The 13966-nt window shown below is 49.5% G+C and overlaps 1 protein-coding gene across 2 annotated transcripts in view; it reads right to left on the bottom strand.

The window, feature by feature from the left end:
- Nucleotides 1-13966, bottom strand: part of FBXO38 (F-box protein 38) — a 122962-nt gene that overhangs the window by 92395 nt on the left and 16601 nt on the right. For both annotated transcript variants that reach the window (XM_073575178.1, XM_073575179.1), the window contains exon 8: nucleotides 487-580. In XM_073575178.1, coding sequence (XP_073431279.1) covers nucleotides 487-580 — 94 coding nt within the window. The remainder of the gene's footprint in view (nucleotides 1-486; nucleotides 581-13966) is intronic.

Genomic DNA, 13966 nt, shown 5'->3' with positions numbered 1-13966 from the left:
CCGAGTCGCAGCTTCTCAGCCCCCTCCATCCTGACAAACTTCTCCAACTTGGATATCACCTCCATCTTCCTCGTCTACGCAGCGCTAGCCTTAGCCGCTTCCTCCTCTACTGACTTGACGCCATCTTGGGATCGGGAACTTCCCGCCATCCCCACCTCCTTCTCCCTCTTTGTGCTTCATCCGGAGTCCAGGTACCGTCACCTCCGGGTTCCCTTTGCTCACCACACTCACGAGCACTCCAGAAGCTATGACAGGCATTCAGCGGCGGCTCAGTTCAGCCCTGAATACAGTATGTGTGGCGGGAGAGCTCCTGCAGACGTCCGCTCACATAGCTTGTTAAGCCACGTCCCCCCAGCAACATCACTTTAGCACAGATAGACAACATAAACGTTGAAGGACAAGAGTGAAAAGGAGAAGAATATTGCATACTTTTTTTTATTTTTAAACTTTTAATCCTAGGTACCCCATTTACCTCCAGTATCTTACCTTCTAGCAGCTGTAATTATGAGGTAGCCAAGATCAACTTCCAAAGCATTCTTACATGCTCCTAAAACTATTGTGTGCAAATTCCGGAAGCCACCTGAAATGCAATTACCAATGCTTATAACATATCTCAAAATTTGTTTAGAACCTGCACTTTTAATGAATTTGCTTGAGGAAAATATGACAAAAAAAAAGGAGATGACCTATATCAGGCAGTACCATAATGCAACACATAATGATGAAGAAAATGTCTGAGAGAAAGTTCACAGTGCCTCAACACAAGGTATTGAATATATATGCCATCGTCTATAAAAGAATTTTAGTTCTTGACCGAAAACTGGCAAAATATATGTAGGAAATACCTATAAGGAAACTTAGAAATATGTAGGTAATCTATAGATCATACAATCCTTAACATTACTACTTTATATCGACACATCTGTCAATGTAGATCTAATTTATATATAAAGAACTAATTAGAAGTAGAGAACTCGTAAAAAATACATAAAAGTAAACACAGGTATTCCCAAAATAGTAAGTTATTTCACCCAACCTATGAATAGGCATATTTATGAATCTCTAAGGGTTCAAATGCTGGAACCTCCAGAGATCCCAAACGAGCATCCAAAATCAAGCTTTGCAGAAGCTTGATCTCCACCATTCATTCCCTATGGGCCAGAAATAGCCAGAGGTTCATTGTCTATGGGACTTTTGGAACCCTGCCCTTGAAATCATCGGATATAGGATTAACTATTTTGGAAAAAAACACTTAAATGCTTGACACTGGCTACAGTGGACTGAAACAGAATATAAATATAGTTTTGCACATAATAGTTTCAGACAAATAGGGATTTTTGTGTACTCAGCGTAAAATCCTTTTCTACGAGCCAATCATTATGCTGCTTGCCACCTGGAGGACACTAAGTGAAAACACAGAAAACCACCATGGCTACTTACCGGTAGCCGGTTTTTCCGGAACCCATGACAGCACCACATGAGAGAGGGATCCGCCCCGCCAGGACCCTACTGAAATATAAGGGGCGGCACCTTTCCCCCGCTTCAGTTGGATTACAGAGCATTGAGAGGACTTCCCGGTTAGTTACATGTTTATCCAACACCACATCACACAAATACACCCGACTATTGTGCACACCCATACGGTGAAAAAAGGGGGTGAATATACGGGTGCTGTCATGGGTTCCGGAAAAACCGGCTACCGGTAAGTAACCATGGTGGTTTTCCCTTCACCCATGACAGCACCACATGAGAGATTTTTGGAGACTTCGAAACACCTTAGGGAGGGACCACCGCTTGCAGCACCCTTCTACCAAAGGTCAAGTCAGCCGAGGAGGATAGATTTAATCTATAGTGCTTAAAAAAGGTTGAGGGTGAGGCCCAGGTAGCGGCCTTACAAATTTGCTCAATTGATACCTCTGCCTTTTCAGCCCAGGAGGTCGCCACGGCTCTGGTGGAATGAGCCTTGATGCCATCAGGAATCGGAACACCACTAGCTGAGTAGGCTACACTAATGGCCTCCCTAATCCATCTGGCAATAGTCCCTTTCGATACTCCATAACCCTTCCTGGTACCCTGGAAGGCTACAAATAGGGACTGGGACCTCCTCCACTGGCTGGTTACTGATATATACTCTAAGAGGGCTCTTTTCACATCTAGATTATGGAATTTCTCCTCTCCTGGGTTTTTCGGATTTTCACAGAAGGAGGGGAGGACGATTTCCTGGCTACGGTGAAAATCCGACACCACTTTCGGTAAATAAGCAGGGTCTGTTTTTAGGACAATTCTGTCCTGGTATACCTGGGTATACGGTGGACTAACTGATAGGGCCTGCAGGTCACTTACCCTACGTGCCGATGTAAGGGCCACTAGAATAATGGTTTTTAGGGTAAGATATTTCACTGATAGTTGTACTGGTTCAAATGGTTCCTTTGTGAGAGCTTCTAACACAAGGTTTAAATCCCAGGGAGCCATTTTTTGCGATGGGACTGGTCTAGACCTGTGGCAGGATTTAATAAACCTAGCTATCCATCTGTTTGCCGCTATGTTACAATTATATAGAGCGCCTAGCGCTGAAACTTGTACTTTGAGTGTATTTACCGCTAGGCCTAGCTGTAGACCTGCCTGTAAGAACCCTAAGATAGTCTTGATCGGGGGTTCTTGGTCTAATGGTTTCCCCAGAAACTGCAGAAACTTATTCCATATTCTACCGTATATATTAGTTGTTACTGGCTTCCTACTTTTCATCAGTGTAGCCACCAACCCAGGGGAGAATCCTCTATTACTTAAAAGTGACCTTTCAAATTCCACGCCGTCAGATGGAACCCCTTGACTTGCGTGTGGAATACCGGACCCTGAGCTAGCAGGTCTGGAATCTCTGGCAGTACCCACGGATCTGAGAGGGACATTATCTGTAGTAGTGAGAACCATGGCCTTTTTGGCCAGAACGGGGCTATTAAGATCACTCTGGCCTGATCTTCCCTTATCTTTTTCACTACTACTGGGATTAGAGCTACCGGAGGAAAGGCATAACTTAGCTTGAAATCCCACGGAATTTGCAAAGCGTCCACTGCCCATGGCTCTTCCTTTGGGTTCAGTGAACAGAATCTTTTTACCTGCCTGTTGCTTCTGTTGGCAAAGAGGTCTATTATTGGCTCTCCCTAAAGATGTACTATCTTTTGGAACACTACCCGATTCAGGGTCCATTCCCCCTGTTTTAGTGTGTTGCGGCTTAGGAAATCGGCTTGTGTGTTTTCTACCCCTCTGATGTGTAGGGCTGATAGGGAGTGTAGGTGTCTCTCTGCCCTGTGAAAGATCTCGTTGGTTTCGAGCATTAGGGAGCGTGACCTTGTCCCTCCCTGGTGGTTGATGTAGGCTACTGTTGTGCTGTTGTCCGACATAATCCGGACATTGCGGCCTTCTAGAGTGGGCATGAATATCCTTAGGGCTCTGTTTACTGCCCGTAGCTCTCTTAGGTTGGAGGATGCGTTTTGCTCTAGGTGTCCCCAGGGTGCCTGGGCTACCTGTCCCCTTAGGTGCGCTCCCCACCCCGAGGAGCTTGCGTCTGTCATTATCACGTCGGACACTGGCTTCTGCCACGATGTCCCTGTTAGTAGGTTTGCTCTGTCTAGCCACCATCTGAGAGAGCCTTTGGTTTTTACGGAAAGTTCCAGCCTTCCTTCTAAACAGCCTTTTAGCGACTTCTGTGCTGATAGGACCTCTGCTTGTAGTTGACGGGTATGAAATTGTGCCCATCTGACCGCTGGGATACAGGCTGTCAGAGTGCCTAACAAGGACATTGCCCCTCTCAGGGTCATGTGAGGTTGATCTATTGTTGCCAAGATCATATCCCTTACCTTTTCCACCTTGGCGTCTGGTAAGAGACAAATTTGTTGATTTGAGTCCAAGATGAAACCTAAGAACATTTGCCTTTGTAAGGGTTGTAGCCTTGACTTCTTGACATTCACCATCCAGCCGAGATTCCGTAGGGTATCTATCACCCTTTCTACTTGCTCTGTGCAGTGACGTTCTGAGTTGCCCACAATTAGATAATCGTCTAGGTAGGGTATTATAATTGTGTTGTGGATGCGGAGGAATGCTGTCATCTCTGCAACTACTTTTGTAAACACCCTCGGTGCTATGGATATGCCGAATGGAAGGGCTCTGAACTGAAAATGTTTGAGGTTGCCCCGAATGTAGAGCGCTACCCTTAAGTATTTTTGGTATTCTGAATGGATCGGGATGTGGTAGTAAGCATCCTTTAGATCGACTACCGCCATAAAACAGTTGTGGTGTAACAGCCTTATAGCTGAAGTCACTGACTCCATTTTGAAGGTTTGGTTCGGTATCCAACGGTTGAGGCCTCTCAGGTTTATAATCGTCCTGAACGAATGATCCGGTTTTTTTATTAGAAAGAGGGGCGAGTAGAAACCCCTTCTTTCCTGTCCTCTTGGGACCTCGATCAGGACATGTTTGTCCAGCAGGCTTAGGATCTCTGCCTCTAAGGCCAACTGTTCTTCTACCCCTCTCCTGACGGGGGTCACCACAAACGATGCTCTTGGCTGTTGAAAAAAGGGGAATTTTAAACCTTCCTTTATGATGTTTAAAATCCAAGTATTGGAAGATATATTTTCCCAGGCCTGACCAAACAGCATCAGTCTCCCCCCTACGGGGATGCCGGCGTCATTGAGGGGACTTTTTTGCGGATGAAGCGGCTCCCCCGAACATGAATCCAGACTCTTTCTTCCTCTTGTCTTCCCATCTTTTCCGATCTCCCGGAGGCCGGCCTCTATTGAATTTCCCCCTCCGAAAGGGCGGTCTTCTTTGATCTCCCTGAAACCTGGGGAAGCCCTTCTTCTTATCACCCGCTTTTTCTAGGATTTCGTCCAGATTTTTTCCAAAGAGAAATTGTCCATCACATGGAAGGGAGCATAATTTGGCTTTTGATTGTAGATCTCCCGGACACCCTTTAAGCCATAATGCACGCCTTACAGCATTTGATAGTCCCGCTGCTCTCGCCGTCAACCTCATGGAATCGGCCGAGGTGTCGGCTAAAAAGGCGGCTGCTCCGTGTAGCAGATACATGTCTCCTAAAATTTTCTCCCTAGACATCTTGGAAGCAATTTTTTCTTCTAGCTGCTGTAGCCAGATCATTAAAGACCGGGCTGTACAGGTACCGGCTATCGCAGGTTTTAGTCCCCCCGCTGTTGCTTCCCAAGCATGCCTTAGGTAGGAGTCTGCTTTCTTATCTAGTGGATCTCTTAGTACTCCCGAGTCTTCTAGGGGCAGGGCCGACCTTTTGGATGACCTGGATACCGCCGCATCGATTTTTGGGACCTTGTCCCATATTTCCGTATCCTTAGGGTCAAAGGGATATCTCCTTTTTGAGGAGGAAGGAAGGCTACCTGATTTTTCAGGCTTCTTTTACTCCCTTTCGATGAGCGTCTGGACTTTTTCATTAACTGGAAAGGTGCGTTTCTTCCTTTCCTGTAACCCACCAAACATTACCTCTTCTAGGCATTTGGTCGCTTTTTCCTCCTGAAGGCCCATAGTTGACCTAATGGCTTTAAGGAGACTATCAGTATCCTCAACCGGAAAACACGGTCTACCCACTGTGTCACTATCCGAGGAGGAAGAGGACATGCGCTCAGCCTGATATTCGGACGAGGAGGAGTCTGATGAAGAACTTGGGGAGTTTCTTCTACTTTTTTTCTTTTTCTTTAATAATAATTTAAGTGAACCTTCCACCTCTGATTTTATGACAGATCTGAGGTGAGTTGCTAGGCTCGGCACTTCCTCCGCCACTGTTTGCTGTATACAGCTAGCGCAAAGGTTTTTTTGCCAATCTTTCGCTAGGGGGTTCTGGCATATCGCACACTCCCTATTATTTCTTTTGCTCCCTGCTTTTTTGCCTTTCACCTAAGGAAGCAAATAACACACAAAAAGGACCCTATCAATAATGGTCTAACATTCACGAAGATCCACTCACCACCCACAAAATCGGGTACCGGGCTGGAAGGCTGCGCTGGAGCATGTGGTCTGTGTTCTCTCGATCTCGAGGAATCATTTGATCTGTGGCTCGGACGGCTGCTGCTCTTACCGCTCGAACGGCTACCGTGCTTCCGTGCCGAGGTCTGCGACGGGGGTAGAGACAGTGGGGACGGTGAGCGTTCCTGCTGTGACCCCATTGTAACAGCCCGGCCGTTCTGCTCCTTGCCTCCTTTAAATAGGCCCCGGTGAGCGATCCTTTTGACCCTCCCCCCTGCGACCGCCGGCCATTCTTCTCTTTTTTCCTTTTGTGGCCGGCGCCGCACTAGGCGCCATGTCCGTCGCGTCCATGACGTCAGCCGGCGCATACCCAAGCTGCACCGCGCCGCTGACGTCAGGCGCCGGAAGTCGCGCCCGGCTTCCCCTGACCCAGGGAGAAGGAGCGAGCGGGCGCGCGCGCAGGGGGAGGGAGGCACGGAGGAGCGCCCCGAATGGAGGCCGCCTTACCGCACCCGCACGAACCCGGGGCCTGCTGGAGGAACCCCGGGGACTGCGCTTCCAGGCGCCGACGGCCAGCGCTGCAGGTAAGCTGACCTGCTCTTCCCGCGCCGGGACGGCCCTGGGTCCATGTCTTCATCCATGGCAGGCACCGCCGCTGTCAGCCTGGGATCCCGCTCAAGGACAGGAACCCAACTGAAGCGGGGGAGAGGTGCCGCCCCTTATATTTCAGTAGGTTCCTGTCCTGGCGGGGCGGATCCCTCTCTCATGTGGTGCTGTCATGGGTGAAGGGAAAAGTTAAATGCTCCTCTGCAGTATACACCTGCCCACCGGCTGAGGTTGAACCAGTTCGGTAACAAAAGCAGTAGGAGTCTTAGATAACAATAACAGCCACGGGAAGGGCAGTCTCCAATGAAGGAAACCACCTATGCCAAAACATGGTATCCATCCACAATCAGCTGTTTCGGGGTATTGCCCCTCATCAGTGTGGAGTAGGAAACTGGCCAGTAGGAGCAATGCCTAGTAGAAGACTGTGAAAAATGAGGATGAATGAACTCATGGAGATCAACATCCAACACTGCGGAGACTGCCCTTCCTGTGGTTGTTCCATCCCGGGGAAAGACCTGGCTAGTCATTGCTTGCGTTGAGAAACATGTGATGGTGTCTCCGCGGCTTGTGTTTTGCATGTTTTTACATATTTCCCATAAGGCTGCGTGCACACGCTGCGGTTTCCGCAGCGGTTTTGGCCGCTGCAGACCCGCAGCAGTTTTAGCTGCGGTGTACAGTACCATTCAAATGAATGGGAAAAAAAAACCGCTGTGCCGACGCTGCGGAAAAAACCGCGCGGATTTGCTGCGGTTTTGAATCCGCAGAAAGAATTGCATGTCAATTCTTTCTGCGGAAACCGCTGCGGGTTCCTATCTCCACCATTGTGGAGATAGTGAATCCGCAGGACCAAACCGCAGGCAAAACTGCAGATAATCCGCAGGTCTTTGGACCTGCGGATTATCTGCGGTTTTTGCAAAATCCGTGCGGATTAATCCGCAGCGGATTCCGCAGCGTGTGCACGTACCCTAAGGGATGGGGGCATTGCTCTAGAGTCACTACGTTGAGAAACATGTGCTGGTGTCTCTGCAGTGTTGGATGTTGATCTCCATGAGTTCATTCATCCTCATTTTTCACAGTCTTCTACTAGGCATTGCTCCTACTGGCCAGTTTCCTACTCCACACTGATGAGGGGCAATACCCCGAAACAGCTGTCTGTGGATGGATACCATGTTTTGGCATAGGTGGTTTCCTTCATTGGAGACTGCCCTTCCCGTGGTTGTTCCTTCCCAGGGAAAGACCTGGCTAGTCATTGCTTGCGTTGAGAAACATGTGATAGTGTCTCCGCGGCTTGTGTTTTGCATGTTTTTACATATTTCCCATAAGGGATGGGGGCATTGCTCTAGAGTCACTACGTTGAGAAACATGTGAGGATGTCTCTGCAGTGTTGGATGTTGATCTCCATGAGTTCATTCATCCTCATTTTTCACAGTCTTCTACTAGGCATTGCTCCTACTGGCCAGTTTCCTACTCCACACTGATGAGGGGCAATACCCGAAACAGCTGTCTGTGGATGGATACCATGTTTTGGCATAGGTGGTTTCCTTCATTGGAGACTGCCCTTCCCGTGTTTGTCCTTCCCAGGGAAAGACCTGGCTAGTCATTGCTTGCGTTGAGAAACATGTGATGGTGTCTCCGCGGCTTGTGTTTTGCATGGTTTTACAGCCTTGTGGACAGGCCTGAGAATGAATTTGGTAATGTTTTGTAAAGGTATGTAGGCTGGACTAAGTCGCAGCGTTGAAGACCTGTTCTGCCTACGCCTGGAGCCGAATGGCCCAAGAGGCGCCCACTGAGCAGATAGAATGCACCTTAATCCTTCCTGGGACACGTGTGTCCCGGACATGGTAGGATTCCTGAATAGCCAAGCAAATCCACCAGGCTAGCGTGGTTTCTGAAGCGGCTAGACCCTTCCTATGCCCCTATGGAAGTATGAACAGGGTATCTGACTTGCGGAAGGGAGCCATCTACGAGATGTACCGTCTCAGAGCCCTAACCACATCCAGGGTGTGGAGGGCCTTCTCAATGCGATGGACCGGTGCCGGACAAAAGGAGGGCAAAACAATTTCCTCAGACATGGAAAGAGGATACGACTTTGGGCAGCAAGGACGGGGACATCCTGAAAACTGCCTTGTGCTGATGAAAATTCAGGAACTGATGACGGCAGGACAGGGCCGCCAATTCCGAAACTCGTCTGATTGACGTACTTGCCACTAGAAAGACCACTTTCCAAGAGAGAATAGGTAGTGGTACGTCCTGCAACGGTTCGAAAGGAGCCTCCGGTAAGGCCCCGAGAACCAAGTTAAGGTCCCATGATTCGAATGGCCCATTATAGGGAGGCACTACATGAGAAACTCCCTGAATGAACGTCTTGACCTGAAGTTTGGTGGCAATTTTGCATTGGAATAGCACTGACAAGGCTGAAATTTGGCCCTTGAGCGAGCTAAGCGCGAGGCCTGACTTTAATTCTGACAGAAGGAATTCCAATATGGCAGGAATAGAAAACACTAGAGGGGATCGACCATGATCCTTGCACCACGAAAAGAAGGTTTTCCAGGTGCGGTAATAAATGCGCATGGACACGAACTTCCTAGCACTAATCATGGTGGAAATCACGTCGTGAGAAAACCCCAGCCTGTGCTAGAATCCAGGATTCAACGGTCACGTCGTCAAAGACAGGGCCCCGGCGTTCCGGTGGTAAATCGGACCCTGAAAGAGTAGATCCATTCGATCTGGAAGTCGCCAAGGGACGTCGGCGACTAGTTGTACTAGTTCTGCGTACCATGCTCGGCCAATCTGGCACGACTAGGATCACTGATACTTCCTCTGCTCTGATCTTCTTGTTGACCCTCGGGAGCAAGGGGAGAGGGGGAAAGATGTACGGGAGCCGGAACTGGTGCCACGGCAGAACTAGGGCGTCTGCTCCGATGGCGCCTGTATCGCACGATCAGGCAACGAATCGAGGAATCTTGTTGTTTAGCCTTGAGGCCATGAGATCCACATCCGGAGTGCCCCAACGACGGCAAATCTGCTGAAAACCTTCCGGATGAAGAGACCACTCTCCCGAGGCAAGGGCTTGGCGACTGAGAAAGTCTGCCGCCCAATTCTCTATGTCCGGGATGAGGATCGCTGAGATGGGCGAACGGTTGGTCTAGGCCCAATGGAGGATGTGACTCACTTCATGCATGGCCATCCTGCTCCGAGTACCCCCGACGGTGGATATACACTACAGCTGTGGCGTTGTCGGATTGGATCATGATGGGGAGACCTGCGAGGAGATAGTGGAAACTCAGTAGGGCTAATTTCGCTCGTATCTCCAAGACGTTGATGGGGAGACGTGACTCCCGAATTGACCAACGACCCTGTGCCGTGTGGTGACGAAACACCGCACCCCAGAAGACTTGCGTTGGTGGTCACCACCAACCATCATACTGGGAGAATAGACCTCACTTTACTCAGGGAGGATTTCACTGTCCACCACTTGAGGGCTTGTGTGATCCGCAGGGACAGAAGGCACCGGCGGTCCAGGGAAGATGGGTTCTTGTCCCAAGTCATCAGCAAAGCTTGTTGCAAAGGGTGGAGATGGAATTGTGCACTGCAAATGGCACCGCTTCCATTGCTGCCACCACCTTTCCGAGAACTCTCATGCTGAAACGAATAGAATTAGAGACCGGTTGGGAAAGAGTCCGCGCTGACTGTTGCAAAGCTCAGGCCTTCTCTGGAGGGAGAAAGACCAACCCGCGGGAAGTGTCCAAGACCATTCCCAAAAGGGAAATCTGCTGGGCTGGTGTTGGGGATGACTTTTCGAAGTTTATCTTCAGACCCAGGCGAGTAAGTGTATTTACTGTGATATCCACGGATTTCTCGCAGGCTGGAAGGGATGGACCCTTGATTAGCAGGTCGTCCAGATACGGCAGTACCTCCACTCCCCAAGCATGGAGAATGGCCATGACAGCCGCCATGGCCTTGGTATAGGCCCTGTGGGCGGTGGCGAGACCGAAGGGCAAGACAACGAACTAGAAGTGTTCTTCTCGATTTGCAAAAAAAAAATAAAAACGCAGGAACTGCTGGATGATAGGGGCTCTCCCCTTTTGCATGGCAGTGACACCGACCGGAGGAATTCCATTTTGAATCACCGTACTTTGACAAACTGATTTAACAGCCTGAGGTCCAGTATGGACCGCATCATTCCTTCCTTCTTTGGAACCACAAAGAAAGGTTTGAATTAAAAACCGTTGAACCATTCTGAATGACAGCAGACGGCCGCCTAATTGTCGGTGTCGGCCGGATACCACAACAAGTCATTGAGTAGAGGATCTATGGGATATGCTTCCTTAGATCCACATGCTGTCATCCTGGGTTTCCAAGAGCGGTTAGGTCTGTGAGAGACCTGGGAACCTCTGTCTCCAAGCGGGGACCGACCTATCCGGAAGAGAAGGTTGTGGAGGACCAGCTGGAGCTGTTGCGAAAAAAGGGTCGAAAAACTAGTCGGCTGTTGATTCCGAAAACAGCCGGGCAGCCCCTTGTTGGGGAAGAAACCTACTCTTACCCCCCGCAAGTGTGAGAAATGAGCTGGTCAAGTTTCTTGTCCAAACAGGCGACCAGTTTGATATGGCAGAGAAGCCTTTGATCTCCTGGAGGTGGAATCTGCCCGCCAGTCGCTTAGCCATAGGGCTCTTCTGATGGAGACTGCATTAGTGGTTGCCTTAGCAGCGCAATTAGTGACATCTAAAGAGGAGTCTACTGCAAAATCCCCTGCGTGAATTATCTGCTTGGAAGGCAGTAATTAAAGACTTCTGCCCAAGTGGCCATGCTTTAGCCACTCAAGTCACGCGAAAGATGGGAAAAACGCCACTCCTGAAGCTCCAAAAACTGAACTGGCGAGGTAGCCAAACTGACGATCGGAGGGGATTCTGACTGAAGAGCCCTCAGAAACGGATCGAAGCATTTTAGGAGCAAGGCACAATACAGGAGACTCCACCGAGGGGGACTGTAACCAATTCTTCAGCAGATATGTAGTAAAGGGGTATTCAGCCTCGATAGGCTTTTGCCCTGTGAACCGCTTAAGTGGTTGGTTCCTACGTTTCTAGACAATGTCCTTCAACTCCGGATGGCTGGCAAATACCCTGTGTTCACGTTTAGTCCTCTTAAAGGAGATAACATGTTCCGGAGCGGGAATATTCTCCTCGTCCAACGTCAGAAACTTGTTGACTGACTGTCAGAGAATCAAGCGATTCATGGACATTTGGGGAACTCTGAGGGACTGACGTGTCAGACTCAAATTCAGAGACATGGTCTCTGCGAACATTAGGAGAGGGAGAACGAGAGACAGAACTCGCAGATGCTGAATCGCGAGCGTGACTAGGGGACACATCATTGGTCCGCTTTCTAGAGACCTGAGGATCCCTTGAACAAGCACAGTCCCTGCAGGCAGACTGTTCCCGGCCGTCGCCAAAGCCCTCCTCGGGCGGTAAAGACGCGTTCTGACTTAAAGAGAATTCCCGGAGGAGTCTATAGCCTTGGTCAGTGACTCCACAGACTGTGACAAGGACGCGGCCCACGCAGGGAGCACCTTGCAGCGGCGGCGGATGGCGTTTTAGCACAAGCCAGGTCACAATCCGTGCATAGTGGATTAGTCTGGGTACTGGGCAAGGCAGTCTTGCAAGAGGTACCAGCGGAAAAGAATGCAGTGCGCTTCTTATTAGCCCCCTTTTTGCTTCCTTAGACTGAGACAGTGCCCGTGAAAGGGTTACAAGCAAAGCCTGGGTTGCAGCTGCAGGGAATGTGCAGCGAAGGGGTTAAGCTTGCTCTGAGGCAGATACAGCACCCCTGGGAGGACCTGGGAAGTGTTGTCTATCCGTGCGCGCAGCTCTCGCAGCCATCCCAGAGCCCAAGGGGCAGAGAAAGGGTTAAGGACATGGCCCACGAGACTAGCAGGGCGCGTCTCGTACAGAGCGAGAAGCGCCAAAGACGTGGGCGGCGGCGCTAATGGTGGGCAGCGCTTTGTAAATTGCAGGCTAGTAGGACGAAAAGCCGGGGACTAAATTTTTGGGCCTACCCGCGGCCAGCGCCGTGTGAAGGGGGGAGCCGCGATGGGGCGCCAGTATGCCGCTTCTCCCAGGGACCAGGACCCGACCCCATACCTCCAATCCGGATCTTGCGCCATCTGCGCCTTAAATGAGGCTCCACGGAGTTTATTTGCATATTCGTATTTCCCAGGGAGCAATGCACCTAGGATTTCACTGTGATTGAGCGCCTTTGCCGTCTGCCGCAGTGTTTCCTTTGACTGATCTCCCTGAGGTCAGTGATTGTTTCGAGAGAAGGGGTTAAGCACAGTTAAGCAGCTTACCCAGGTCCTGCGTCCCAATGGTGGTGTCCTAGGCGATGGCTCCCGCATTGTCCCTCAGCGCTGTTCACAGCACTCCTTTCAGCGGTGTCTTTAAGGAAATCGTCCCTCCCCCGCAGTCGCCGGAGTCTGGGATCCCCTGCTGTAACCAGGGAGGACGGCCGCCGAGCATACAAGGGGGCGCTTCTCGTTGAGGACGAGAAGCGTCTGAATCGTAGGAGAAACCGCCGGCTTGTGGGCAGAGTTACAAGTGGCGGCCTAGTCCAGGAAGACTAAATTTTTGGCGCCTAGGCCCAGGAGGGCCGGAAAAAACGGGAAAAATCACAGCCGGAACCCGGGACACCCATTCAATGGGACCAGGACACTCTGCGTCCCCCATACCGTGCCCTCCTGCTGCCACCTGACGGTGCACTTACCCGATGTGCCACCGTATATGCAGCAGAGCATATCATCAAGAAAATATGAGAGTTTAAATTCCCTCCCAAAGAAAGAAAAATATCAGAAAAATACTAATAATGCATTTTGTCATCTATACAAAAAGTTCACTTTATTAAATATAAAAACAGTTCCTCAAATGACAAAACATACAATTACAAAAAATACAAAAAATATTATACAAATGTAAGAGGCAGATAATGATGCAACCGTGGTTGTGACATGGAGACATATGTAAACAAGGGACCAGAAACTCCCATGTAAAAATCAATAGTTATAATGCTAACAATAAGTGTCATCTATTAAATATTAATGTAAACATGAATAGAAAAAATTTTTTTTTAAATTTTTTAATAGAGACACACTACATTAGAAAGAGGGGAGGAAACATCCCAGTATAATCCATTAAGTAGTGTTAGCAAAAAAGGTCATGTGTATAAACATCAAGAGTTCCCTTACCCATAATAAAGAAATGTCGCCACGTCACACAGAACACCCCGACGCGCGTTTCGCACCTCGCTTCCTCGGGGGGCGATATAATCCCTCCTGAAATTGACGCCGTCAACATGCGCACACACAGAGCGATAATATTGAAGAAAC

Source organism: Dendrobates tinctorius, unplaced genomic scaffold, assembly GCF_039654945.1.
Source record: "Dendrobates tinctorius isolate UK_male_01 unplaced genomic scaffold, ASM3965494v1 ptg000043l, whole genome shotgun sequence".
NCBI classification, from domain to species: domain Eukaryota; kingdom Metazoa; phylum Chordata; class Amphibia; order Anura; family Dendrobatidae; genus Dendrobates; species Dendrobates tinctorius.
Note: the sequence above shows the minus strand (reverse complement) of the source record. Positions and strands in the feature narration are given on the sequence as shown.